Source organism: Bufo gargarizans, chromosome 4 (genome assembly GCF_014858855.1).
Source record: "Bufo gargarizans isolate SCDJY-AF-19 chromosome 4, ASM1485885v1, whole genome shotgun sequence".
Classification (NCBI taxonomy): Eukaryota; Metazoa; Chordata; class Amphibia; order Anura; family Bufonidae; genus Bufo; species Bufo gargarizans.
This window is the reverse complement of record NC_058083.1, coordinates 246033074-246059491: the sequence shown is the minus strand read 5'-3', so window position 1 is coordinate 246059491 and position 26418 is coordinate 246033074. Positions and strand designations below refer to the sequence as shown.

Genomic DNA, 26418 nt, shown 5'->3' with positions numbered 1-26418 from the left:
AATGGAGCTGCATGAAAATCGCAAGCATCCGCAAGCAAGTGCAGATGCGGTGCGATTTTCACGCATGGTTGCTAAGATGAAAGTCTATTCACTGTATTATTTTCCCTTATAACATGGTTGTAAGGGAAATAATAGCATTCTTTAATACAGAATGCTTAGTAGAAGGTCAGTTGAGGGTTAAAAAATAAATAAAAAATTAACTCACCTCCTCCAATTGATCGCGTAGCTGCCGGTCTCCTGTTCTTTCTTTAGGACCTGTCAAAGGACCTTTGGTGACATCGCTGTGCTCATCACATGATCCATCACCATGGTTATGGACCATGTGATAAGCTCAGTGACATCACCACAAGTCCTTTGACAGTTCCTGAAGAAAGAACAGGAGACCGGCAGCTACGCGATCAATTGGAGGAGGTGAGTTAATTATTTATTTATTTTTTAACCCGTGGCGCCAGTGTGAACCCAGCCTAACAGACTATTTAAGGTCTGAGACCTTGGTCTAAGTTATATGAGCGCTTACATCTCCTTGGGTTCCCATACTTTTGCAAGGTGCTCCTTTCCTTTTTTCTCTCTAAAATTGTACAAAACCAGAATAATACACTGATATCACTTAAAATGTTGAAAAAACATGTTTCATATTTCCATTTGGAGATCATTTCAACTTCATAGTAACAGTAATTTTGACCAGGGGTGCCAAACTTTTGCATGCCACTGTATGTGTCAATGCAGTTTGCTGGAGACAGATTCCCTTTAACTACATGTGTGTTTACGCTGTCATAAAAGAGAATCCAGAAGATACAGCATCTTAGGATTTTACCCCTTTTACATCCTTTAGTTATGATCTTTTCTTACCCTTTTGAAACAATCCTTGCTCTTGAAGCAATGTAATATTGTCCATTAGGATTTCAGCTTCAACCTTTACCACAGGTGGACTATCTGGTAGCAGGTCAATTCCTATAATAACATTTTTTCCTGGGCGAATTTCCAAAGGAGTGGTCAGCAGGAACATTGGCCTAATCAAATAACACAGAAACAAAAAGAGAGAATGTCATTAGGCTGAATATTAAATAAATAGTATACAGTTATCAATTAAAACAATATAAAAGAATGAACATTAGTGACCAAGACATTGTCATACAGAGATGTAACTTGACATCAGGCCAACACCTAACACATGCCATTTATTATTGTTTTCAAACAGTATCTGGCAAAGGAACCTTTGGGCCCTCAACGGCATCACAACCCGGTGCAATGTCCTTTGCACCTTCCCACTATAATTTACGTCCCAGTGTTAATGTAACATTTTCTTGAAATTTCAATAGGTACTGAGATATACAGTGCTTCCCATAATTATTCATACCCCAGGCAAATTTTGACTTAAAGTTACTTTTATTCAACCAGCAAATACATTTTTGACGGGAAATAACATAGATGTCTCCCAAAAGATAATAAGACGATGTACATGAGGCATTATTGTGGAAAAAAATAAAATTTCTCAGCTTTTATTTACATTTAAGCAAAAAATACAAGATGTTCCGCACTGTGGAAAATCTCAGAGGACGTGGTCGGAAGCCAAAAGTAACACCTGTGCTGGCCAGGAGGATAGTTAGAGAGGTGAAAAAGAATCCAAGGATCACCACCAAGGCCTTCCTGGTAAATCTGCTGGTGGCAATGTCTCAAGGCATACAATCCAACGGACACTGCACACTGCTGGGTTCCACGGATGCAGACCAGGTACACTAAAGCTTACTTGGCCTTTGCAAAAGCTTATCTGGACTAGAAGAAGACTTCTGGTCTTCTGTGTTATGGTCAGATGAAACAAAAATTGAATTGTTTGGTCACAATGTTGTTTCCTTCATTTGGCGTAAAAAAGGAGAAGCCTTACAACCCAAAGAACACCATCCCCACAGTCAAACATGGTGGTGGAAACCTAATGCTTTGGGGTGTTTATCAGCCAATGGACCAGGGAACCTAATCACAGTAAACGGCACCATGACAAAAGAGCAATACATGAGGATTCTCAACGACAACATCAGGCAGTCTGCAGAGAAACTTGGCCTTGGGTACCAGTGGACATTTCATCAAAAGTGGTGAAGAAATGGTTAGCAGACAACATTAATGTTTTGGAGTGGCCCAACCAGAGTCCAGACTTGAATCCAATTGAGAATCTGTGGAGAGAGCTAAAGATCAGGGTGATGGCAAGAAGACCCTCCAACCTGAAAGATTTGGAGCTTATTGCTAAAGATGAATGGGCAAAAATACCTGTGGAGACATGCAAAAAGCTGGTCTGCAATTATAGGAAGCATTTGATTGCTTTAATAGCCAATAAAGGCTTTTCTATTGATTATTGAGAATGGTATGAATAATTTTGGACTGGACCCTTTTTGCTCAAATGTAAATAAAAGCTGAGAAATGTTTTTTCCACAATAATGCCTCTTGTACATCGTCTTATTATCTTTTGGGAGACACCTACCGTATTTTTCGCCGTATAAGACGCACTTTTTCTCCCCCCAAAATGGGGGGAAAATGCCCCTGCGTCTTATACGGCGAATGCTGTCAGTTTTACATCGCAAGCTGCGATGTAAAGCGAGCGGGGACTCGGGGAGGGACTGGGAGGAGGAGCTGGGGCCGGCAATAGCGGCGGGGCGGTGCAGTCATTGTACTATAGCCCCGCCCCGCCGCTCCGGTATACTAATATAATATGTCATATTCAATTAATGGTTATTAAATATGCCGCTTTATGCCTAATAGTACCTTAAATCCTAAGCGCTTCAGTAGTATGCAGGCCGGGCGGGCGGCAGCGTAACTCCCTGATGTCACGTGCCTGCGCCGCCTACTTTATGAATGAAGCAGGCGGCGCAGGCAAGTGACGTCAGTGAGTGACGCGCCGGCCGCCCGGCCTGACCGCATTGTACTGAAGCGCTTAGGATTTAAGGTACTATTAGGAATAAAGAGGCATATTTAATAACTATTTATTGAATAAGACATATTATATTAGTATACTGGAGCGGCGGGGGATCTGTGGATGGCACAGTTATGGGCTGGGAGGGTCTGTGGATGACACATGTATAACAGTGCCATCCACAGATCCCCCCCCTGTAACAGTGCCAGCCACAGATCCCCCTGTAACAGTGCAAGCCACAGATCCCCCCATAAGTGTCCGTCATCCACAGTTCCCCCATAACAGTGTCCGTCATCCACAGATCCCCCCATAACAGTGTCCGTCATCCACAGATCCCCCCATAACAGTGTCCGTCATCCACAGATCCCCCCATAACAGTGTCCGTCATCCACAGATCCCCAGTAATAGTGCCATCCACAGACCACCATTAGTTCCAAACACACAGCACACCTTTTGGTTAAAAATATTTTTTTTCTTATTTTCCTCCCCAAAAACCTAGGTGCGTCTTATACGCCGGTGCGTCTTATATGGCGAAAAATACGGTATGTCATTTCCCGTCAAAAAATTATTTGCTGGTTAAATAAAAGTAACTTCAAGTCAAAATTTGCCCGGGGTATGAATAATTATGGGCAGCACTGTAGTGTATGATATTTTGGCGGACAGTATTTATTACATACTGCAAATGTATTGGAGCAGTTACACATTGTTCCTACAAGAGCTTTTATAACATCCCATTCTAAATCCACAAGCATTTATTTGGGGTTGGTCCCCCCCCTTCGCAGCTAAAAGCTTTCACTGTTCTGGGAAGGCTTTCTTTAAGATTTTGGAGTGTAGCTGTGGGAATTTTTACCCTTTCATCCAGAAAAGTATTTGTAAGGTCAGACACTGATGCTGGACGATCGAGCCTGGCTTACAATCTCCATTCTAGTTCATTCCAAATGTGTTTTATGGGGTTGAGGCCAGGGCTCTGTGTGGGCCTGTCACGTTTTTTCCACACCAAAGTCACCCAATCATGCTTCTATGGACTTTTCTTTGAACAGTCAGGCACAGTTGTACTGGAGCAGAAAGGCCTTCTTCAAATAGTTCCCACAAAATTGGAAGCATGCAATTGTCCAAATTGTTTTGGCATGCTGAAGCATTAAGATTTCTTTTCAGTGGAACTAAGTATTAATCAAACTGCCAAAACACATTCCCAGTGCTCCAGAGTGTAGTGATGGCATGCTTTACACCACTCCATCCAACTCTTGACATTGTGCTTCGTGATGTAAGGCTGGCATGCTGCTGCTCAGTAGTAGAAACCCACTCCATAAAGCACACCGTTTTTATGCTGATGTTAATGCCAGAGGATGTTTGGAACTCTGCCATTATTGAGTCAGCAGAGCATTGGTAACTTCTATGCACAACATATCACAGTACTTAGTGACCCCACTCTGTAACTTTATTCTAGGCTGCCCAAAGCAGGAGCTTGGCTTTCTCATGGCGCAGATCCTAAAGTTAAATCTCCTAAATGCCCCAGTCAATAGCGATTGCAGAATTTAAGTGAGTTCAGAAAAAGGGTGCTCCCCATGTCAGGCATTGGCACTGCCACAAATGAGATCGCATCTCACTATTGCAGAGTCCTAATAAAGGCCCCCAGACCTGGCCTTGGTGTATGCTTATAAGGCCTCTTACACACGAACATATTTTTATTCCGTTTTAGTTCAGTTTTAGCGGATTCCATTTGCGATCCCTATGTGAAACCATTCATTCAAAAAACGGAATGTACTCCATATGCATTCCGTTTCCGTATTTCTGTATTTCTGTCCCGCTGAAAGAACTTGTCCTATTATTGCCCGCAAATAACGATATGTAGCTCCATTCAAGTCAATGGTTCGATATGTCTTCCGTATCCGTTCCATTTTTGCGGAACCATCTATTGAAAATGTTATGCCCAGCCCAATTTTTTTATGTACTTACTGTTTAAACATTATTGTATGCTTCTGTTTCTGTTTGTGATCCGCAAAAAACGAATCACAAACGGAAACCAAACGGAAAAACGGAATGGCAAAACGGAACGAAGCAGAACGGAAACAAAAACACTACTGAAACAAAAAAATTGAAAAAATCTGATCCGTTTAAAATGGACCGCAAAACTATACGGTAGTGTGCAAGAGACCTAAGGCTGTGCCAGAGGTGCGTGTCAGTTTTTAATGACAAGATAATAAACTGCACTACATACAGTAGAGTAGTACAATGTATTATAAAAGAGATCAAAGGATCACATGTCTAAGTCCCCTTGTGGGACTGATAAGTGGTAAAAATAAGAAAGAAATATAGTTTTAGTAAAAATAAAACCTTTGAATCTCCAAAAAAGTACTATATCCATTGCAAAACTGCTTTTTCTATTTAAAAAAATTAAAAATACCCTTCACATATTTTGTATCACGGCATCCGTAATAACCCACAGTGTACAATTATCAGGTAATTTATCCGACTTGGATTGGCGGTAAAATAAAAAACTAAAGTTTTTTTTTGTATTCCCCTTATAAATAGATGGAATAAAAAGTGTTCAAAACATTGTATGTGCCCCAAAATGATACTAATGAAAACTACAAGGTGTCCTGCAAAAATCAAGCCTTCATACAGCCCTGTAGAAAGAAAAATTAAAGTTATGGGTCATTGAATGCAACAACGCAAAACTTTATTTTTTTTGCCAAACTTAAAAAAAATATATATATAAATATATAATATAAAGCTGAGTGTATGTACAGTATGTATGTATGTGTGTATGTTCGCTTGCGTAATCTGCACCGTCGCATTTGCAATCACGACATTTTGAACAGCAGCCTCCTGTGACTTCTGTGACTCTGGGAATGTCATTGAGTATGTTTTGAGTGGACATTTTCAGCCCGCATTAATATGACCTCTGATTAGTTGCTATAGGCAACGAAGGACATTCTTAGTATAGGACAGATTATGTGAGAGTTAATATGATTTTGATTGCGACGCTTAGCCAACGTTGTTGTAGAAGCTGATGTAACTCAGATGACTTTAAGTGTATACTAATTCTGTGGGGGTTTTATATAATGTCAATTAAAGACAATAATGCCCCGCTATGGAGGTCTTTGTTAGGGGGGCAGGTGCAGTGTTGTGGAGGTCACTGTTAAAGGAGTGGGCTGCTGTGGAGGTCCCATTTTAAGGAGGCGGGGCACTGTGGGGGGTCAGTGTTAAGGGTTGGGGGGCTGTGGAGGTCACTGTTAAGGGGGTGGGGTGCTGTAGAGGTCACTGCTATGGGGGATACTGTCAATATCTTTTAACGACACACACAAACATTAAATTAAATAGATTAAATATACCCATGCAAAGCCAGGTCCTTCTGCTAGTATATGTATATATATATATATATATATATATATACTAGCTGAAGGACCTGGCTTCGCTCGGGTATATTTAATCTATTTCATTTAATGTTTCTGTGTGTCGTTAAAAGATATCAACACTATCCACTATAAGGGTCCATTCACACGTCCGTTGTTTCTTTCCTGATCTGTTCCGTTTTTTGCGGAACAGATCAGGACCAGTTCTGGACCCATTCTTTTTTAAATGGGTCCTGGAAAAAATCGGACAACACAATGTGTGCTGTCCGTTTCCGTTGTTCCGTTCCGCATGTCCGATTAAATATAAAACTTGTCCTATTCTTTTCTGCAAAAATCGGATCCTGGTACAATACAAAGTCAATGGTTCCGCAAAAAACGGAAGACATTCGTATGTCATTACGGGTCCATTCACACGTCCGCAAAATGGATCTTCATCCGTTCCGCAATTTTGCGGAACGGGTGCAGACCCATTCATTTTCAATGGGGCCGGAATGTGCTGTCCGCATCCACATTTGCGGATCCGCACTTCCGCATCCGTGCTTCCGTTTCCGCAAAACAATAGAACATGTCCTATTCTTGTCCGCAATTGCAGACAAGATTAGGCATTTTCTATTAGTGCCGGCAATGTGCGGTCCGCAAAATGCGGAATGCACATTGCCGCTTTCCGTGTTTTGCGGATCCGTGGCTCCGTGTATCCGCAAAACAGGTTGCGGACGTGTGAATGGAGCCTCAGTATGTCATCCGTTTTATGCGGAATCCGTTCCTGGAAATTAAATCCTGCCCACAGAAATCACTTATTCACTTATTTTTTTTCAAAGAAATCCAAACAACTTTATTTGCTTTGTGAAATTTATACATGTTTCCGTTTTTTGCGGATCCGCAAAAAACGGATGACATACGGATGACATACGGAAACATTTTCAGGAACAACGGATCCGCAAAAAAACAGACCGAAATTCGGGATATCGAAAAATACTGACGTGTGACTGTAGCCTAAGGGTCCATTCACACGTCAGTATTTTTCTATATCCCGAATTTTGGTCAGTTTTTTGCGGATCCGTTGTTCCTGAAAATGTTTCCGTATGTCATCCGTATGTCATCCGTTTTTTGTGGATCCGCTAAAAAAGGAAACATGTATAAATTTTACAAAGCAAATAAAGTTGTTTGGATTTCTTTGAAAACAAAATGGAAAAAAAAAAGTGAATAAGTGATTTCTGTGGGCATGATTTAATTTCCAGGAACGGATTCCGCATAAAACGGATGACATACATAATGACATACGAATGTCTTCCGTTTTTTGCGGAACCATTGACTTTGTATTGTACCAGGATCCGATTTTTGTGGAAAAGAATAGGACAAGTTTTATATTTAATCGGACATGCGGAACGGAACAACGGAAACGGACAGCACACAATGTGTTATCCGATTTTTTCCAGGACCCATTGAAAATGAATGGGTCCAGAACTGGTCCTGATCTGTTCCGCAAAAACGGAACAGATCAGGAAAGAAAAAACGGACGTGTGAATGGACCCTAACAGTGACATCTACAGCACCCCGCCCCCTTCAGACTCTCTTTCCTCCCTCTGGCGCAGGGCCTGGATAGACACAAGGATGTCCTTTTGAACAGCTCACTCTAAGACAGCAGCACTGTGCTGTCTGAGTGTGAGCTGCAGGAAGAAAGTCACCCTCCCTCCCACCCCTGCAGCTGACAGAAGTTGATTTTTACCTTCGGCTGAGAAGTGAGATGGGTGTGGCCTAACTGGATCAGGGGCGTGGTTTCGTGGGACTTGGGGCAGGGTTTTACGTTCATCTTTTGAGGGTGGACACATTGTGGCAGGGGGAGTATTGCTGTTTTTTCCATTCCTCCCCAGCAAGGGCTAACAAAAGTTAATTAGTGATTATGTGTACCCCAAAATGGTGCCATTTATTCTACTCACACAATCATCTACAACAGGGATGCCCAACCTGCATCCCTCCAGCTGTTGTAAAACTACAACTTCCAGCATGCCTGGACATCCTACAGCTGTCAGTCTACAGCAAGGCATGATGGAGTTATAGTTTTACAACAGCTGGAGGGTCGCAGATTGAGCATCCCTGATCTACAAGATTTCTCACATGCATCCCCCATACTCTGGAACTCGCTATCCTAGCACATCAGACTCTCCCCAACATCCAAACCTTCAAAAGCAACCTGAAAGCCCTCTTCTTCAAGAAAGCCTACCACTAGGGATGAGCGAACCCGAACTGTATAGTTTGGGTTCGTACCGAATTTTGGGGTGTCTGTGACACGGACCCGAACCCGGACATTTTCGTAAAAGTCCAGGTTCGGGTTCGGTGTTCGTCGCTTTCTTGGCGCTTTTTGAAAGGCTGCAAACCAGCCAATCAACAAGCGTCATACTACTTGCCCCAAGAGGCCATCACAGCCATGCCTACTATTGCATTGGCTGTGATTGGCCAGAGCACCATGTGACCCAGCCTCTATTTAAGCTGGAGTCACATAGCGCCGCCCGTCACTCTGCTCTGATCAGCATAGGGAGAGGTTGCGGCTGCGACAGTAGGGTGAGATTAGGCAGATTAACTTCTCCAAAGGACTTGATTAATTGATCGATCTGCAGCTGTGGATCATTGAGCTGCTGATACTCAATTGCTCACTGTTTTTAGGCTGCCCAGACCGTTTGTCAGTCACTTTTTTCTGGGGTGATCGGCGGCCATTTTGTGTCTTGTGGTGCGCCAGCACAAGCTGCGACCAAGTGCATTTAACCCTTAATGGTGTGGTTGTTTTTTGGCTAATTCCTACATCAGTGTGAAGCTGTTACACCAAGTGCATTTAACCAACAATAGTCTGGTTATTTTTTGGCCATATACTACATCAGGGGCAAGCTGCGCCTGTCACCAAGTGCATTTAACCCTCAATGGTGTGGTTGTTTTTTGGCTAAATCCTACATCAGGGTCAAGCTGTCACACCAAGTGCATTTAACCAGCAATAGTCTGTTAATTTTTTGGCCATATACTACATCAGGGGCAAGCTGCGCCTGTCACCAAGTGCATTTAACCCTCAGTAGTGTGGTTAGTCAAACTGTCACACCAAGTGCATTTAACCATCAATAGTGTGGTTATTTTTTAGCCATATCCCAGTCTCATTCTGTCAGTAAACGTATACCTGTCACCCAGCACCTAAATACTAGGCCTCAAGTTTATATCCAGCTAAATCTGTTGTTACTGGTGTGGCTGGTCAAGTTATTTAGTGTCCGTCAAAGCACAGTTTTTGTTCTGGGTTGAAATACAATTCCCAATTTAGCAATTTCCTAATTTAGTGGTTTCTGCTGTATCAGAGCTATTTGAAATCTATCCCTAAAAGGGTATATAATATTCAAGGTGCACATAGGGTCATTCTGAATAACTTCACACACACGCTACTGTGCATTTCCAAGTCTAATTCTGTCAGTAAATCTATACCTGTCACCCAGCGCCTAAATACTAGGCCTCAAATTTATATTCAGCTAAATCTGTCGTTACTGCTGTACTGTTGTGGCTGGACAAGTTATTTAGTGTCCGTCAAAGCACATTTTTTGTTCTGGGTTGAAATACAATTCCCAATTTAGCAATTTCCTAATTTAGTGGTTTCTGCTGTATCAGGCCTACTATAAATTTATCCCTAAAAGGGCATATCAGATTCAAGGTGCACATAGGGTCATTCTGAATAACTTCACACACACGCTACTGTGCATTTCCAAGTCTAATTCTGTCGGTAAATCTATACCTGTCACCCAGCGCCTAAATACTAGGCCTCAAATTTATCTCCAGCTAAATCTGTCATTACTGCTGTACTGTTGTGGCTGGGTAAGTTATTTAGTGTCCGTCAAAGCAAATTTTTTGTTCTGGGTTGAAATACAATTCCCAATTTAGCAATTTCCTAATTTAGTGGTTTCTGCTGTATCAGAGCTATTTGAAATCTATCCCTAAAAGGGTATATCAGATTCAAGGTGCACATAGGGTCATTCTGAATAACTTCACACACACGCTACTGTGCATTTCCAAGTCTAATTCTGTCAGTAAACCTATACCTGTCACCCAGCGCCTAAATACTAGGCCTCAAATTTATATCCAGCAAAATCTGTCGTTACTGCTGTACTGTTGTGGCTGGGCAAGTTATTTAGTGTCCGTCAAAGCACATTTTTTGTTCTGGGTTGAAATACAATTCCCAATTTAGCAATTTCCTAATTTAGTGGTTTCTGCTGTATCAGGCCTACTTTAACTGCCTCCGGACCGCCTAACGCAGATGTGCAGTCCGGAGGCGGCAGCGCTGCGCACAGTCACGCATATACGCGTAATCTCGCGAGACGCGAGATGACGCGAATATGCGCCCACGCATGCGTAGTTCGCGCCGGCATTTCGTTCAGGACTATTTCGTCAGCAACCTGCCAGCCGTGATCATTGGCTGGCAGGTTGCTGATTTTTTAAAAAACCAATCAGAAGCCACATAGCAGATCATATTAGTAAATATGATCTGTTATATGGCTGCCCTGCTCCTCTGCTGGTCCTTTTCGTCGGTTGGATCCAGCAGAGGAGCAGGCTTCACAGTGAGTACACCAAACACTTCACTTTAGCCCCTGATCACCCCCCTGAACCCCAATTAACCCTTTGATCACCCCTTTGTCAATCACTAGTGAAAGGAAAAAAGTGATCAGTGTAAACTGTCACTTTTTTTTTTCACTGGTATTGACCGTTAGGTTTTAGGTATAGTTTAGGCCCCTTGGTTAGGTAGTTAGCGATCAGTTAGCGCCCAGCCCACCGCACCGCAGTCCGTTATTCGCTGATTAGCGTATCGCTAATCAGCATTTGTACTTTTATAGTATCTGGAAGTGATCAAAACTGATCACGGTCAGATCTATAATAGTACTAGTGTCACTTTAGTTCTCCCTCCACCCAAAACGCAGTGTTTGCCCGATCAGGCCTGATCGGTCGCCCACACGTGCGTTCGCCCACACCCGCCCCACCGCAGTGACAAAAAAAATATTTTTTTTGGTTCACTGCACAATCACTTTACACGCACTGCGGCGATAAAAAAATCAGTTTTGATATTTTTTATCAACCGCAGCGGCCTCCGGTACTTCGCTAGCCTCCCCTTTGTAAGACAGGCTTGCTTTTTTTTTCTTGGGTAGTCTCAGGGAATACCCCTAAATTTAGTTGCCCACATGTCTAACAGGGGGTATTCTTCTGAAGAGGCCTACAGGCTTCTGACCCAGTCGGATGAGGAGTGGGAACCCTCATCTGATGAATCCAGCGGGTCAGAATACGAACCTGTAGAAAGCAGTGGCTCTCTGACCCAAAGTTCGGACGAGGAGGCTGAGGTCCCTGATACCACCAGGCGTACCCGGCCCCGTGTCGCTAGACCACAGGTTGCGCAGGATCCGCTTCAAGAGCAGCAGAGTGGGGCTGGTGCTGTCGGATTACGTGGTGAGGCATACACCAGCAGCCCAGCCCTTCCTGGACCTAGTACCAGCACTGCCGTACAACCTGGTGAAGTAGCGAGCACCAGAAGGGCAGTTGAAGCTGGTACGGTGGCACGTGCAGTAGTGACCCCGTCGCAGCCACTGCAAAGACGTGCCCGTAGAGCCCCTAGAATCCCAGAGGTGCTGGCAAACCCTAATTGGCAGTCCCCAACTTCAGCCGCACCCGTAGTTTTCCCTTTCACTGCCCAGTCTGGAGTTCGGGTTGAGACACCTCAGATCGGTTCGGCCCTGGGATTTTTTGAGCTGTTCTTGACTGCGGAGCTTTTAGACATAGTTGTGGCAGAAACAAACCGATATGCCACACAATTTATCACCGCTAACCCGGGAAGCTTTTATGCCCAGCCTTTCCGGTGGAAACCAGTCCAAGTTTCCGAAATTAAAACTTTTCTGGGCCTCCTCCTCAACATGGGCCTGACAAAAAAGCATGAATTGCGGTCATATTGGTCCACGAACCCGATTCATCACATGCCCATGTTCTCTGCTGCTATGTCCAGGGCACGTTTTGAGGACATCCTGCGGTTCCTGCACTTTAGTGACAACACCGCCTCCCGTCCCAGGGGCCACCCTGCTTTTGACCGGCTCCACAAAATTCGGCCCCTCATAGACCATTTCAACCAGAAATTTGCAGATATTTATACCCCAGAGCAAAACATCTGCGTAGACGAGTCCCTTATACATTTTACCGGACGCCTTGGCTTCAAACAATACATCCCAAGCAAGCGCGCCCGGTATGGGGTCAAATTGTATAAGCTCTGTGAAAGGGCCACAGGCTATACCCACAAATTTCGGATCTATGAGGGAAAAGATCAGACCCTGGAGCCAGTCGGTTGCCCTGACTACCTGGGGAGCAGTGGGAAGACAGTTTGGGACTTGGTGTCACCCTTATTCGGCAAGGGGTACCATCTTTATGTGGACAATTTTTACACAAGTGTGGCCCTCTTTAGGCATTTGTTTCTAGAACGGATTGGCGCCTGTGGTACCGCGCGAACTAGTCGCGCAGGCTTCCCCCAACGGCTCGTTACCACCCGTCTTGCAAGGGGGCAGAGGGCCGCACTGTGTAACGAAGAACTGCTCGCGGTGAAATGGAGAGACAAGCGTGACGTTTACATGCTCTCCTCCATTCACGCAGACACGACAATACAAATAGAGCGAGCAACCCGTGTCATTGAAAAGCCCCTCTCAGTCCACGACTATAACCTCCACATGGGAGGGGTGGACTTCAATGACCAGATGTTGTCTCCGTATTTAGTTTCCCGCAGAACCAGACGCTGGTATAAGAAGGTGTCTGTATATTTAATTCAATTGGCTCTGTACAATAGTTTTGTTCTCTACAGTAAGGCTGGGAGAACTGGATCCTTCCTCAAATTTCAGGAAGAGATCATCGAGAACCTCCTGTACCCAGGAGGTTCCGTGGCCCCATCCACCAGTGTAGTTAGCCGTCTACACGAGCGACATTTCCCCAATGTCGTTCCTGGTACCTCAACCCAACCGTCACCCCGAAAAAGATGTCGTGTCTGTAGCAGGAGTGGAATAAGGCGTGACACCTGCTATTTCTGTCCTGACCACCCTGCCCTATGCTTTGGAGAGTGTTTCCGGAAGTACCACTCACAGGTACACTATTAGCATAGGGATCATCTCACCAGGATAGGCACACAGGGCTATTAGGGCCCATTCACTCACTGCTGCTGCAAACGTCTCCTTTCACATGGGACAAAGTGCATAACGCACTTCGCCACATCTTTGGGCGATTTGCGCTTTGCACATTGACCCATGGGGAAGGAGAGGTTTGTTCTATAAAGGTAAAAAAAAAAAAAAAAAAAAAAAAAACACCAGTAAGCAAAAAGGTTAATGTTCAGTTAAAAAGTTAAAGTTACATGTTCTGTTGCAAAGTTAATAAAATTATTGCGTTGCGGCCTGGTTTTTTCTTTTTTTTTTTTTTTGTCTTTTTACCTTCCAGGTGGACCAACCGATCGACCAGCTGCAGCACCGATGTGCATTCTGACAGAAGCATTGCGCTGCTGTCAGATTACACGCAAGTCGGTGTATGCGGCGCTGCAAGACGGGATTTTCTCCTCTGCAGTAACAGATATGTTTGCCGAGGCATACGAGCTGAGGAGGAGGCGGCGTTCCTATGCTTTGGCAAACACTTTGTATATATATATATATATATATATAAATCCGGAAGAATGAGCGGCACTCCAATGGTAGAAAATACAAGTGAACCTTTATTCACCTAGGTGCAACGTTTCGGCTCTGCTCTTGAGCCTTTTTCAAGCATGAATACAACTCCACATCACAGCAATATATACAGGTGAATCAATTAACAAGTGAGTCATGTGGTCACACTCCACCCTGTGGGTGTGACCAAAAGGTAACCATAACAGAAAGCAACACTGTGAATACATAATGCTATCCTGTGACAACAGTGCAATTATAAAAACATAAGAGACATGAATCATACATGTCATACATATATTCCAACTGTGGTGGACTGTGAAAAATCTGGATCGAAAAAAGATCGATCAGTGTGCTGCAATTCATTCTATCATGCAGGAGGAAGAGCAAACTAGAGGGGGTGATCAAACTGACATACCTATCGCACAAGGAGAGTCATGTCCTACCGCTTGATTCAGCTGTGTTTCCTTTCCTTGACGCAGGTCAGGTCGCGCACCTATCTGGGGGAGGGGGAGCGACCGACGTCATCACACCTCGCCGACGCTCGGTCATCACTCCAGATTCTTTTCACTCAGCCTAGACACTGATTGCTGAGCGCATGCTCAGATGGAAAAACGCATATCAGGCGCCATCTTGCTCTCTGGCAAGACGCCCTATTGCAGATCTAATCAGTGTAAAACATCCGACCTACATTAAATCGGACTGGGCCAATCCAGACAGGCAGTGAACTCCTTAGAAAACAGGATGTCCACAAGCCCACCCCAGGCGAAAAAATCAGACATATCCACGGAAACCGCGGAATGTATAGAAATATCGCCGAGGTCACTGGGTTGTCCTCTCATCCGTGAGGGATCTCCTCTTGTAGGTGCTCAGGTGCCACTGAGTCTGTAAAATTGTGTCTTCTCGGTTGTTATACCATATTGAACCCATGTTTAGGTGCCAACCGGACCTGTCTGAATCAAGGTGTTTACATAATAATAACAAAAAAAGGAAAAAAAGGATCATTATACAAGACAAAAAAACTATCCCCTGTGCGGTATGTTGCGTCCACTCCATCCAGGCTTGCCATTCCTCCTGAGATTTAGTGTATGTGTTCTCTGCAAAGAGAGAAGAGAAAAAATGAAATTATTAAAAATGCAGGAAAACAAGAAAATTGAGTTGTATAACTCATGTCGTGTATACAGGAGACACGGAGTATGGAACTCCGTGTCTCCTGTATACACGACATGAGTTATACAACTCAATTTTCTTGTTTTCCTGCATTTTTAATAATTTCATTTTTTCTCTTCTCTCTTTGCAGAGAACACATACACTAAATCTCAGGAGGAATGGCAAGCCTGGATGGAGTGGACGCAACATACCGCACAGGGGATAGTTTTTTTGTCTTGTATAATGATCCTTTTTTTCCTTTTTTTGTTATTATTATGTAAACACCTTGATTCAGACAGGTCCGGTTGGCACCTAAACATGGGTTCAATATGGTATAACAACCGAGAAGACACAATTTTACAGACTCAGTGGCACCTGAGCACCTACAAGAGGAGATCCCTCACGGATGAGAGGACAACCCAGTGACCTCGGCGATATTTCTATACATTCCGCGGTTTCCGTGGATATGTCTGATTTTTTCGCCTGGGGTGGGCTTGTGGACATCCTGTTTTCTAAGGAGTTCACTGCCTGTCTGGATTGGCCCAGTCCGATTTAATGTAGGTCGGATGTTTTACACTGATTAGATCTGCAATAGGGCGTCTTGCCAGAGAGCAAGATGGCGCCTGATATGCGTTTTTCCATCTGAGCATGCGCTCAGCAATCAGTGTCTAGGCTGAGTGAAAAGAATCTGGAGTGATGACTGAGCGTCGGCGAGGTGTGATGACGTCGGTCGCTCCCCCTCCCCCAGATAGGTGCGCGACCTGACCTGCGTCAAGGAAAGGAAACACAGCTGAATCAAGCGGTAGGACATGACTCTCCTTGTGCGATAGGTATGTCAGTTTGATCACCCCCTCTAGTTTGCTCTTCCTCCTGCATGATAGAATGAATTGCAGCACACTGATCGATCTTTTTTCGATCCAGATTTTCACAGTCCACCACAGTTGGAATATATGTATGACATGTATGATTCATGTCTCTTATGTTTTTATAATTGCACTGTTGTCACAGGATAGCATTATGTATTCACAGTGTTGCTTTCTGTTATGGTTACCTTTTGGTCACACCCACAGGGTGGAGTGTGACCACATGACTCACTTGTTAATTGATTCACCTGTATATATTGCTGTGATGTGGAGTTGTATTCATGCTTGAAAAAGGCTCAAGAGCAGAGCCGAAACGTTGCACCTGGGTGAATAAAGGTTCACTTGTATTTTCTACCATTGGAGTGCCGCTCATTCTTCCGGATTTATTAATTGGGGTAAGAAGCCTATTCCCCCAGGGACGTGCACCCTACCTTTTGCAATCATATTGAAAACACCAGTGCCGCCATTTTTTCTTGAACTATATATATATATATATATATATATAAAAAAATAAAATAAATCCCGGCAATGATTTATTCATCCACATCGATTGATGTGAATGGAGAAATCTGGTTTGCCAGGGCATACGAGCTAAGTGGGTATGGATGTAGGGCGGAGCTCCTATGTCCTGGCAGACGCCTTTCCCCTCCATTTTTTTTTTTTGGCAGAGATTTTTTCATCCACATTGATCGATGCGAATGAAGAAATCTGTGCCGTTCATTTTTTTCTTTCAGCCCAGACGCTGAACGGAAAAAAAAATCTCATTACCTGTATGCTCAATATAAGGAGAATAGCAGAAACTCCTAATGCTGACCATACATGTAATGATTGCGGAGACCCTCAAATGCCAGGGCAGTACAAACACCCCACAACTGACCCCATTTTGGAAAGAAGACACCCCAAGGTATTTGCTGAGGGGCATATTGAGTCCATGAAAGATTTTAATTTTTGTCCTAAGTTAGCGGAAAGTGAGACTTTGTGAGAAAAAAAATAAAAATAAATCAATTTCCGCTAACTTATGCGAAAAAATTTTTTTTCTATGAACTTGCCAGGCCGCTCATTGGATACCTTGGGGTGTCTTCTTTCCAAAGTGGGGTCACATGTGGGGTATTTATACTGCCCTGGCTTTTTAGGGGCCCTAAAGTGTGAGAAGAAGTCTGGGATCCAAATGTCTAAAAATGCCCTCCTAAAAGGAATTTGGGCACCTTTGCGCATCTAGGCTGCAAAAAAGTGTGACACATCTGGTATCGCCGTACTCAGGAGAAGTTGGGGAATGTGTTTTGGGGTGTCATTTTACATATACCCATGCTGGGTGAGAGAAATATCTTGGCAAAAGACAACTTTTCCAATTTTTTTATACAAAGTTGGCATTTGACCAAGATATTTTTCTCACCCAGCATGGGTATATGTAAAATGACACCCCAAAACACATTCCCCAACTTCTCCTGAGTACGGTGATACCAGATGTGTCACACTTTTTTGCTGCCAAGGTGGGCAAAGGGGCACATATTCCAAAGTGCACCTTTTCGGATTTTGCAGGGCATTTTTTACACATTTTGATTGCAAAGTTCTTCTCACACATTTGGGCCCCTAAATTGCCAGGGCAGTATAACTACGCCACAAGTGACCCCATTTTGGAAAGAAGACACCCCAAGGTATTCCGTGAGGGGCATGGCGAGTTCCTAGAATTTTTTATTTTTTGTCGCAAGTTAGTGGAATATGAGACTTTGTAAGGAAAAAAGAGAAAAAAAAATAATCATCATTTTCCGCTAACTTGTGACAAAAAAAATAAAAATTCTAGGAACTCGCCATGCCCCTCACGGAATACCTTGGGGTGTCTTCTTTCCAAAATGGGGTCACTTGTGGCATAGTTATACTGCCCTGGCAATTTAGGGGCCCAAATGTGTGAGAAGTACCTTGCAATCAAAATGTGTAAAAAATGGCCTGCAAAATCTGAAAGGTGCACTTTGGAATATGTACCCCTTTGCCCACCTTGGCAGCAAAAAAGTGTGACACATCTGGTATCACCGTACTCAGGAGAAGTTGGGGAATGTGTTTTGGGGTGTCATTTTACATATACCCATGCTGGGTGAGAAAAATATCTTGGTCAAATGCCAACTTTGTATAAAAAAATTGGAAAAGTTGTCTTTTGCCAAGATATTTCTCTCACCCAGCATGGGTGTATGTAAAATGACACCCCAAAACACATTCCCCAACTTCTCCTGAGTACGGCGATACCAGATGTGTGACACTTTTTTGATGCCAAGGTGGGCAAAGGGGCACATATTCCAAAGTGCACCTTTCGGATTTCACCGGTCATTTTTTACAGATTTTGATTGCAAAGTACTTCTCACACATATGGGCCCCTAAATTGCCTGGGCAGTATAACTACGCCACAAGTGACCCCATTTTGGAAAGAAGACACCCCAAGGTATTCCGTGAGGGGCATGGCGAGTTCCTAGAATTTTTTATTTTTTGTCGCAAGTTAGTGGAATATGAGACTTTGTAAGGAAAAAAGAGAAAAAAAAAAAATCATCATTTTCCGCTAACTTGTGACAAAAAATAAAAAATTCTAGGAACTCGCCATGCCCCTCACGGAATACCTTGGGGTGTCTTCTTTCCAAAATGGGGTCACTTGTGGCGTAGTTATACTGCCCTGGCAATTTAGGGGCCCAAATGTGTGAGATAATTCTGTCCGTAAAACGTATACCTGTCACCCAGCGCCTAAATACTAGGCCTCAAATTTATATCCTGCTAAATCTGTCGTTACTGCTGTACTGTATTGGCTGGGCAAGTTATTTAGTGTCCATCAAAGCACATTTTTGTTCTGGGTTGAAATACAATTCCCAATTTAGCAATTTCCTAATTTATTGGTTTCTGCTGTATCAGAGCTATTTGAAATCTATCCCTAAAAGGGTATATCAGATTCAAGGTGCACATAGGGTCATTCTGAATAACTTCACACACACGCTACAGTGCATTTCCAAGTCTAATTCTATCAGTAAACGTATACCTGTCACCCAGCGCCTATATACTAGGCCTCAAATTTATATCCTGCTAAATCTGTCGTTACTGCTGTACTGTTGTGGCTGGGCAAGTTATTTAGTGTCCGTCAAAACAAAATTTTTGTTCTGGGTTGAAATACAATTCCCAATTTAGCAATTTCCTAATTTATTGGTTTCTGCTGTATCAGAGCTATTTGAAATCTATCCCTAAAAGGGTATATCAGATTCAAGGTGCACATAGGGTCATTCTGAATAACTTCACACACACACTACTGTGCATTTCCAAGTCTAATTCTGTCAGTAAACCTATACCTGTCACCCAGCGCCTAAATACTAGGCCTCAAATTTATATCCAGCTAAATCTGTCGTTACTGCTGTACTGTTGTGGCTGGGCAAGTTATTTAGTGTCCGTCAAAGCACATTTTTTGTTCTGGGTTGAAATACAATTCCCAATTTAGCAATTTTCTAATTTAGTGGTTTCTGCTGTATCAGGCCTACTTTAAATACATCCCTAAAAGGGTATATCAGATTCAAGGTGCACATAGGGTCATTCTGAATAACTTCACACACACGCTACTGTGCATATCCCAGTATAATTCTGTCCGTAAAACGTATACCTGTCACCCAGCGCCTAAATACTAGGCCTCAAATTTATATCCTGCTAAATCTGTCGTTACTGCTGTACTGTATTGGCTGGGCAAGTTATTTAGTGTCCATCAAAGCACATTTTTTGTTCTGGGTTGAAATACAATTCCCAATTTAGCAATTTCCTAATTTATTGGTTTCTGCTGTATCAGAGCTATTTGAAATCTATCCCTAAAAGGGTATATCAGATTCAAGGTGCACATAGGGTCATTCTGAATAACTTCACACACACGCTACAGTGCATTTCCAAGTCTAATTCTATCAGTAAACGTATACCTGTCACCCAGCGCCTAAATACTAGGCCTCAAATTTATATCCTGCTAAATCTGTCGTTACTGCTGTACTGTTGTGGCTGGGTAAGTTATTTAGTGTCCGTCAAAGCACAGTTTTTGTTCTGGGTTGAAATACAATTCCCAATTTAGCAATTTCATAATTTAGTGTTTTCTGCTGTATCAGGCCTACTTTAAATACATCCCTAAAAGGGTATATCAGAATCAAGGTGCTGATAGGGTCATTCTGAATAACTTCACACACATGCTACTGTGCATTTCCAAGTCTAATTCTGTCAGTAAACCTATAGCTGTCACCCATACTAGGCCTCAAATTTATATTCAGCTGAATTTGAATACAATACATTGGGCCAAATAATATTTTTGTTGTTGTGGTGAACGATAACAATGAGGAAAACATCTAGTAAGGGACGCGGACGTGGACATGGTCGTGGTGGTGTTAGTGGACCCTCTGGGGCTGGGAGAGGACGTGGCCGTTCTGCCACATCCACACGTCCTAGTGTACCAACTACCTCAGGTCCCAGTAGCCGCCAGAATTTACAGCGATATATGGTGGGGCCCAATGCCGTTCTAAGGATGGTAAGGCCTGAGCAGGTACAGGCATTAGTCAATTGGGTGGCCGACAGTGGATCCAGCACGTTCACATTATCTCCCACCCAGTCTTCTGCAGAAAGCGCACAGATGGCGCCTGAAAACCAACCCCATCAGTCTGTCACATCACCCCCATGCATATCAGGGAAACTGTCTGAGCCTCAAGTTATGCAGCAGTCTCTTATGCTGTTTGAAGACTCTGCTAGCAGGGTTTCCCAAGGGCATCCACCTAGCCCTTCCCCAGCGGTGGAAGACATAGAATGCACTGACGCACAACCACTTATGTTTCCTGATGATGAGGACATGGGAATACCACCTCAGCACATCTCTGATGATGAAACACAGGTGCCAACTGCTGCGTCTTTCTGCAGTGTGCAGACTGAACAGGAGGTCAGGGATCAAGACTGGGTGGAAGACGATGCAGGGGACGATGAGGTCCTAGACCCCACATGGAATGAAGGTCGTGCCACTGACTTTCACAGTTCGGAGGAAGAGGCAGTGGTGAGACCGAGCCAACAGCGTAGCAAAAGAGGGAGCAGTGGGCAAAAGCAGAACACCCGCCGGCAAGAGACTCCGCCCGCTACTGACCGCCGCCATCTGGGACCGAGCACCCCAAAGGCAGCTTCAAGGAGTTCCCTGGCATGGCACTTCTTCAAACAATGTGCTGACGACAAGACCCGAGTGGTTTGCACTCTGTGCCATCAGAGCCTGAAGCGAGGCATTAACGTTCTGAACCTTAGCACAACCTGCATGACCAGGCACCTGCATGCAAAGCATGAACTGCAGTGGAGTAAACACCTTAAAAACAAGGAAGTCACTCAGGCTCCCCCTGCTACCTCTTCTGCTGCTGCCGCCTCGGCCTCTTCTGCTGCTGCCGCCTCGGCCTCTTCCTCCGCCTCTGGAGGAACGTTGGCACCTGCCGCCCAGCAAACAGGGGATGTACCACCAACACCACCACCACCTCCGTCACCAAGCATCTCAACCATGTCACACGGCAGCGTTCAGCTCTCCATCTCACAAACATTTGAGAGAAAGCGTAAATTCCCACCTAGCCACCCTCGATCCCTGGCCCTGAATGCCAGCATTTCTACTACTGGCCTATGAAATGCTGTCATTTAGGCTGGTGGACACAGACAGCTTCAAACAGCTCATGTCGCTTGCTGTCCCACAGTATGTTGTTCCCAGCCGCCACTACTTCTCCAAGAGAGCCGTGCCTTCCCTGCACAACCAAGTATCCGATAAAATCAAGTGTGCACTGCGCAACGCCATCTGTAGCAAGGTCCACCTAACCAAAGATACGTGGACCAGTAAGCACGTCCAGGGGCGCTATATCTCCCTAACTGCACACTGGGTAAATGTAGTGGCAGCTGGGCCCCAGGCGGAGAGCTGTTTGGCGCACGTCCTTCCGCCGCCAAGGATCGCAGGGCAACATTATTTGCCTCCTGTTGCCACCTCCTCCTTCTCGGCTTCCTCCTCCTCTTCTTCCACCTGCTCATCCAGTCAGTCACACACCTTCATGACCAACTTCAGCACAGCCCGGGGTAAACGTCAGCAGTAGAGTTGAGCGAACACCTGGATGTTCGGGTTCGAGAAGTTCGGCCGAACATCCCGGAAATGTTCGGGTTCGGGATCCGAACCCGATCCGAACTTCGTCCCGAACCCGAACCCCATTGAAGTCAATGGGGACCCGAACTTTTCGGCACTAAAAAGGCTGTAAAACAGCCCAGGAAAGAGCTAGAGGGCTGCAAAAGGCAGCAACATGTAGGTAAATCCCCTGCAAACAAATGTGGATAGGGAAATGAATTAAAATAAAAATTAAATAAATAAAAATTAACCAAAATCAATTGGAGAGAGGTTCCATAGCAGAGAATCTGGCTTCCCGTCACCCACCACTGGAACAGTCCATTCTCAGATATTTAGGCCCCGGCACCCAGGCAGAGGAGAGAGGTCCCGTAACAGAGAATCTGTCTTCATGTCAGCAGAGAATTAGTCTGCATGTCATAGCAGAGAATGAGGCTTCACGTCAGCCACCACTGCAACAGTCCATTGGCATATATTTAGGCCCAGCACACACACAGGCAGAGGAGAGAGGTCCCGTAACAGAGAATCTGGCTTCATGTCAGCAGAGAATCAGTCTGCATGTCATAGCAGAGAATCAGGCTTCACGTCAGCCACCACTGCAACAGTCCATTGTCATAAATTTAGGCCCAGCACCCAGGCAGAGGAGAGAGGTCCCGTAACAGAGAATCTGGCTTCATGTCAGCAGAGAATCAGTCTTCATATCATAGCAGAGAATCAGGCTTCACGTCACCCACCACTGTAAGAGTCAATTTTCATAAATTTAGGCCCAGAACCCAGGCAGAGGAGAAAGGTCCCGTAACAGACAATCTGGCTTCATGTCAGCAGAGAATCAGTCTTCATATCATAGCAGAGAATCAGGCTTCACGTCACCCACCACTGTAAGAGTCAATTTTCATAAATTTAGGCCCAGAACCCAGGCAGAGGAGAAAGGTCCCGTAACAGACAATCTGGCTTCATGTCAGCAGAGAATCAGTCTTCATATCATAGCAGAGAATCAGGCTTCACGTCACCCACCACTGTAAGAGTCAATTTTCATAAATTTAGGCCCAGAACCCAGGCAGAGGAGAAAGGTCCCGTAACAGACAATCTGGCTTCATGTCAGCAGAGAATCAGTCTTCATATCATAGCAGAGAATCAGGCTTCACGTCACCCACCACTGTAAGAGTCAATTTTCATAAATTTAGGCCCAGAACCCAGGCAGAGGAGAAAGGTCCCGTAACAGACAATCTGGCTTCATGTCAGCAGAGAATCAGTCTTCATATCATAGCAGAGAATCAGGCTTCACGTCACCCACCACTGTAAGAGTCAATTTTCATAAATTTAGGCCCAGAACCCAGGCAGAGGAGAAAGGTCCCGTAACAGACAATCTGGCTTCATGTCAGCAGAGAATCAGTCTTCATATCATAGCAGAGAATCAGGCTTCACGTCACCCACCACTGTAAGAGTCAATTTTCATAAATTTAGGCCCAGAACCCAGGTAGAGGAGAAAGGTCCCGTAACAGACAATCTGGCTTCATGACAGCAGAGAATCAGTCTGCATGTCATAGCAGAGAATCAGGCTTCACGTCAGCCACCACTGCAACAGTCCATTGTCATAAATTTAGGCCCAGCACCCAGGCAGAGGAGAGAGGTCCCGTAACAGACAATCTGGCTTCATGTCAGCAGAGAATTAGTCTGCATGTCATAGCAGAGAATCAGGCTTCATGTCAGCCACCACTGCAACAGTCCATTGGCATATATTTAGGCCTAGCACACAGGCAGAGGAGAGGTTCATTCAACTTTGGGTAGCATCGCAATATAATGGTAAAATGAAAATAAAAATAGGATTGAATGAGGAAGTGCCCTGGAGTCCAATAATATATGGTTATGGGGAGGTAGTTAATGTCTAATCTGGACAAGGGACGGACAGGTCCTGTGGGATCCATGCCTGGTTCATTTTTATGAACGTCAGCTTGTCCACATTGGCTGTAGACAGGCGGCTGCGTTTGTCTGTAATGACGCCCCCTGCCGTGCTGAATACACGTTCAGACAAAACGCTGGCTGCCGGGCAGGCCAGCACCTCCAAGGCATAAAAGGCTAGCTCTGGCCACGTGGACAATTTAGAGACCCAGAAGTTGAATGGGGCCGAACCATCAGTCAGTACGTGGAGGGGTGTGCACACGTACTGTTCCACCATGTTAGTGAAATGTTGCCTCCTGCTAACACGTTGCGTATCAGGTGGTGGTGCAGTTAGCTGTGGCGTGTTGACAAAAGTTTTCCACATCTCTGCCATGCTAACCCTGCCCTCAGAGGAGCTGGCCGTGACACAGCTGCCTTGGCGACCTCTTGCTCCTCCTCTGCCTTGGCCTTGGGCTTCCACTTGTTCCCCTGTGACATTTGGGAATGCTCTCAGTAGCGCGTCTACCAACGTGCGCTTGTACTCGCGCATCTTCCTATCACGCTCCAGTGCAGGAAGTAAGGTGGGCACATTGTCTTTGTAGCGTGGATCCAGCAGGGTGGCAACCCAGTAGTCCGCACAGGTTAAAATGTGGGCAACTCTGCTGTCGTTGCGCAGGCACTGCAGCATGTAGTCGCTCATGTGTGCCAGGCTGCCCAGGGGTAAGGACAAGCTGTCCTCTGTGGGAGGCGTATCGTCATCGTCCTGCCTTTCCCCCCAGCCACGCACCAGTGATGGACCCGAGCTGCGTTGGGTGCCACCCCGCTGTGACCATGCTTCATCCTCATCCTCCTCCACCTCCTCCTCATCCTCGTCCTCCTCGTCCTCCAGTAGTGGGCCCTGGCTGGCCACATTTGTACCTGGCCTCTGCTGTTGCAAAAAACCTCCCTCTGAGTCACTTCGAAGAGACTGGCCTGAAAGTGCTAAAAATGACCCCTCTTCCTCATCCTCCTCCTCCTCCTCCTGGGCCACCTCCTGTTCCATCATCGCCCTAAGTGTTTTCTCAAGGAGACATAGAAGTGGTATTGTAACGCTGATAACGGTGTCATCGCCACTGGCCATGTTGGTGGAGTACTCGAAACAGCGCAACAGGGCACACAGGTCTCGCATGGAGGCCCAGTCATTGGTGGTGAAGTGGTGCTGTTCTGTAGTGCGACTGACCCGTGCGTGCTGCAGCTGAAACTCCACTATGGCCTGCTGCTGCTCGCACAGTCTGTCCAGCATGTGCAAGGTGGAGTTCCACCTGGTGGGCACGTCGCATATGAGGCGGTGAGCGGGAAGGCCGAAGTTACGCTGTAGCGCAGACAGGCGAGCAGCGGCAGGATGTGAACGCCGGAAGCGCGAACAGACGGCCCGCACTTTATGCAGCAGCTCTGACATGTCGGGGTAGTTGTGAATGAACTTCTGCACCACCAAATTCAGCACATGCGCCAAGCAAGGGATGTGCGTCAAATTGGCTAGTCCCAGAGCTGCAACGAGATTTCGCCCATTATCACACACCACCAGGCCGGGCTTGAGGCTCACCGGCAGCAACCACTCGTCGGTCTGTTGTTCAATACCCCGCCACAACTCCTGTGCGGTGTGGGGCCTGTCCCCCAAACATATGAGTTTCAGAATGGCCTGCTGACGTTTACCCCGGGCTGTGCTGAAGTTGGTGGTGAAGGTGTGTGGCTGACTGGATGAGCAGGTGGAAGAAGAGGAGGAGGAAGCCGAGAAGGAGGAGGTGGCAACAGGAGGCAAAGAATGTTGCCCTGCGATCCTTGGCGGCGGCAGGACGTGCGCCAAACAGCTCTCCGCCTGGGGCCCAGCTGCCACTACATTTACCCAGTGTGCAGTTAGGGAGATATAGCGTCCCTGGCCGTGCTTACTGGTCCACGTATCTGTGGTTAGGTGGACCTTGCTACAGATGGCGTTGCGCAGTGCACACTTGATTTTATCGGATACTTGGTTGTGCAGGGAAGGCACGGCTCTCTTGGAGAAGTAGTGCCGGCTGGGAACAACATACTGTGGGACAGCAAGCGACATGAGCTGTTTGAAGCTGTCTGTGTCCACCAGCCTAAATGACAGCATTTCATAGGCCAGTAGTTTAGAAATGCTGGCATTCAGGGCCAGGGATCGAGGGTGGCTAGGTGGGAATTTACGCTTTCTATCAAATGTTTGTGAGATGGAGAGCTGAACGCTGGCGTGTGACATGGTTGAGACGCTTGGTGACGGAGGTGGTGGTGGTGGTGTTGGTGGTACATCCCCTGTTTGCTGGGCGGCAGGTGCCAACGTTCCTCCAGAGGCGGAGGAAGAGGCCGAGGCGGCAGCAGCAGAATAGGCCGAGGCGGCAGCAGCAGAAGAGGTAGCAGGGGGAGCCTGAGTGACTTCCTTGGTTTTAAGGTGTTTACTCCACTGCAGTTCATGCTTTGCATG

General features: G+C 45.5%; 1 protein-coding gene across 1 annotated transcript in view; it reads right to left on the bottom strand.

Annotated features, from left to right (window-relative positions):
- The window catches only part of CD109 (CD109 molecule), a 307708-nt gene that overhangs the window by 236000 nt on the left and 45290 nt on the right, over nucleotides 1-26418 (bottom strand). The window contains exon 3 of the mRNA XM_044289633.1: nucleotides 850-1010. Coding sequence (XP_044145568.1) covers nucleotides 850-1010 — 161 coding nt within the window. The remainder of the gene's footprint in view (nucleotides 1-849; nucleotides 1011-26418) is intronic.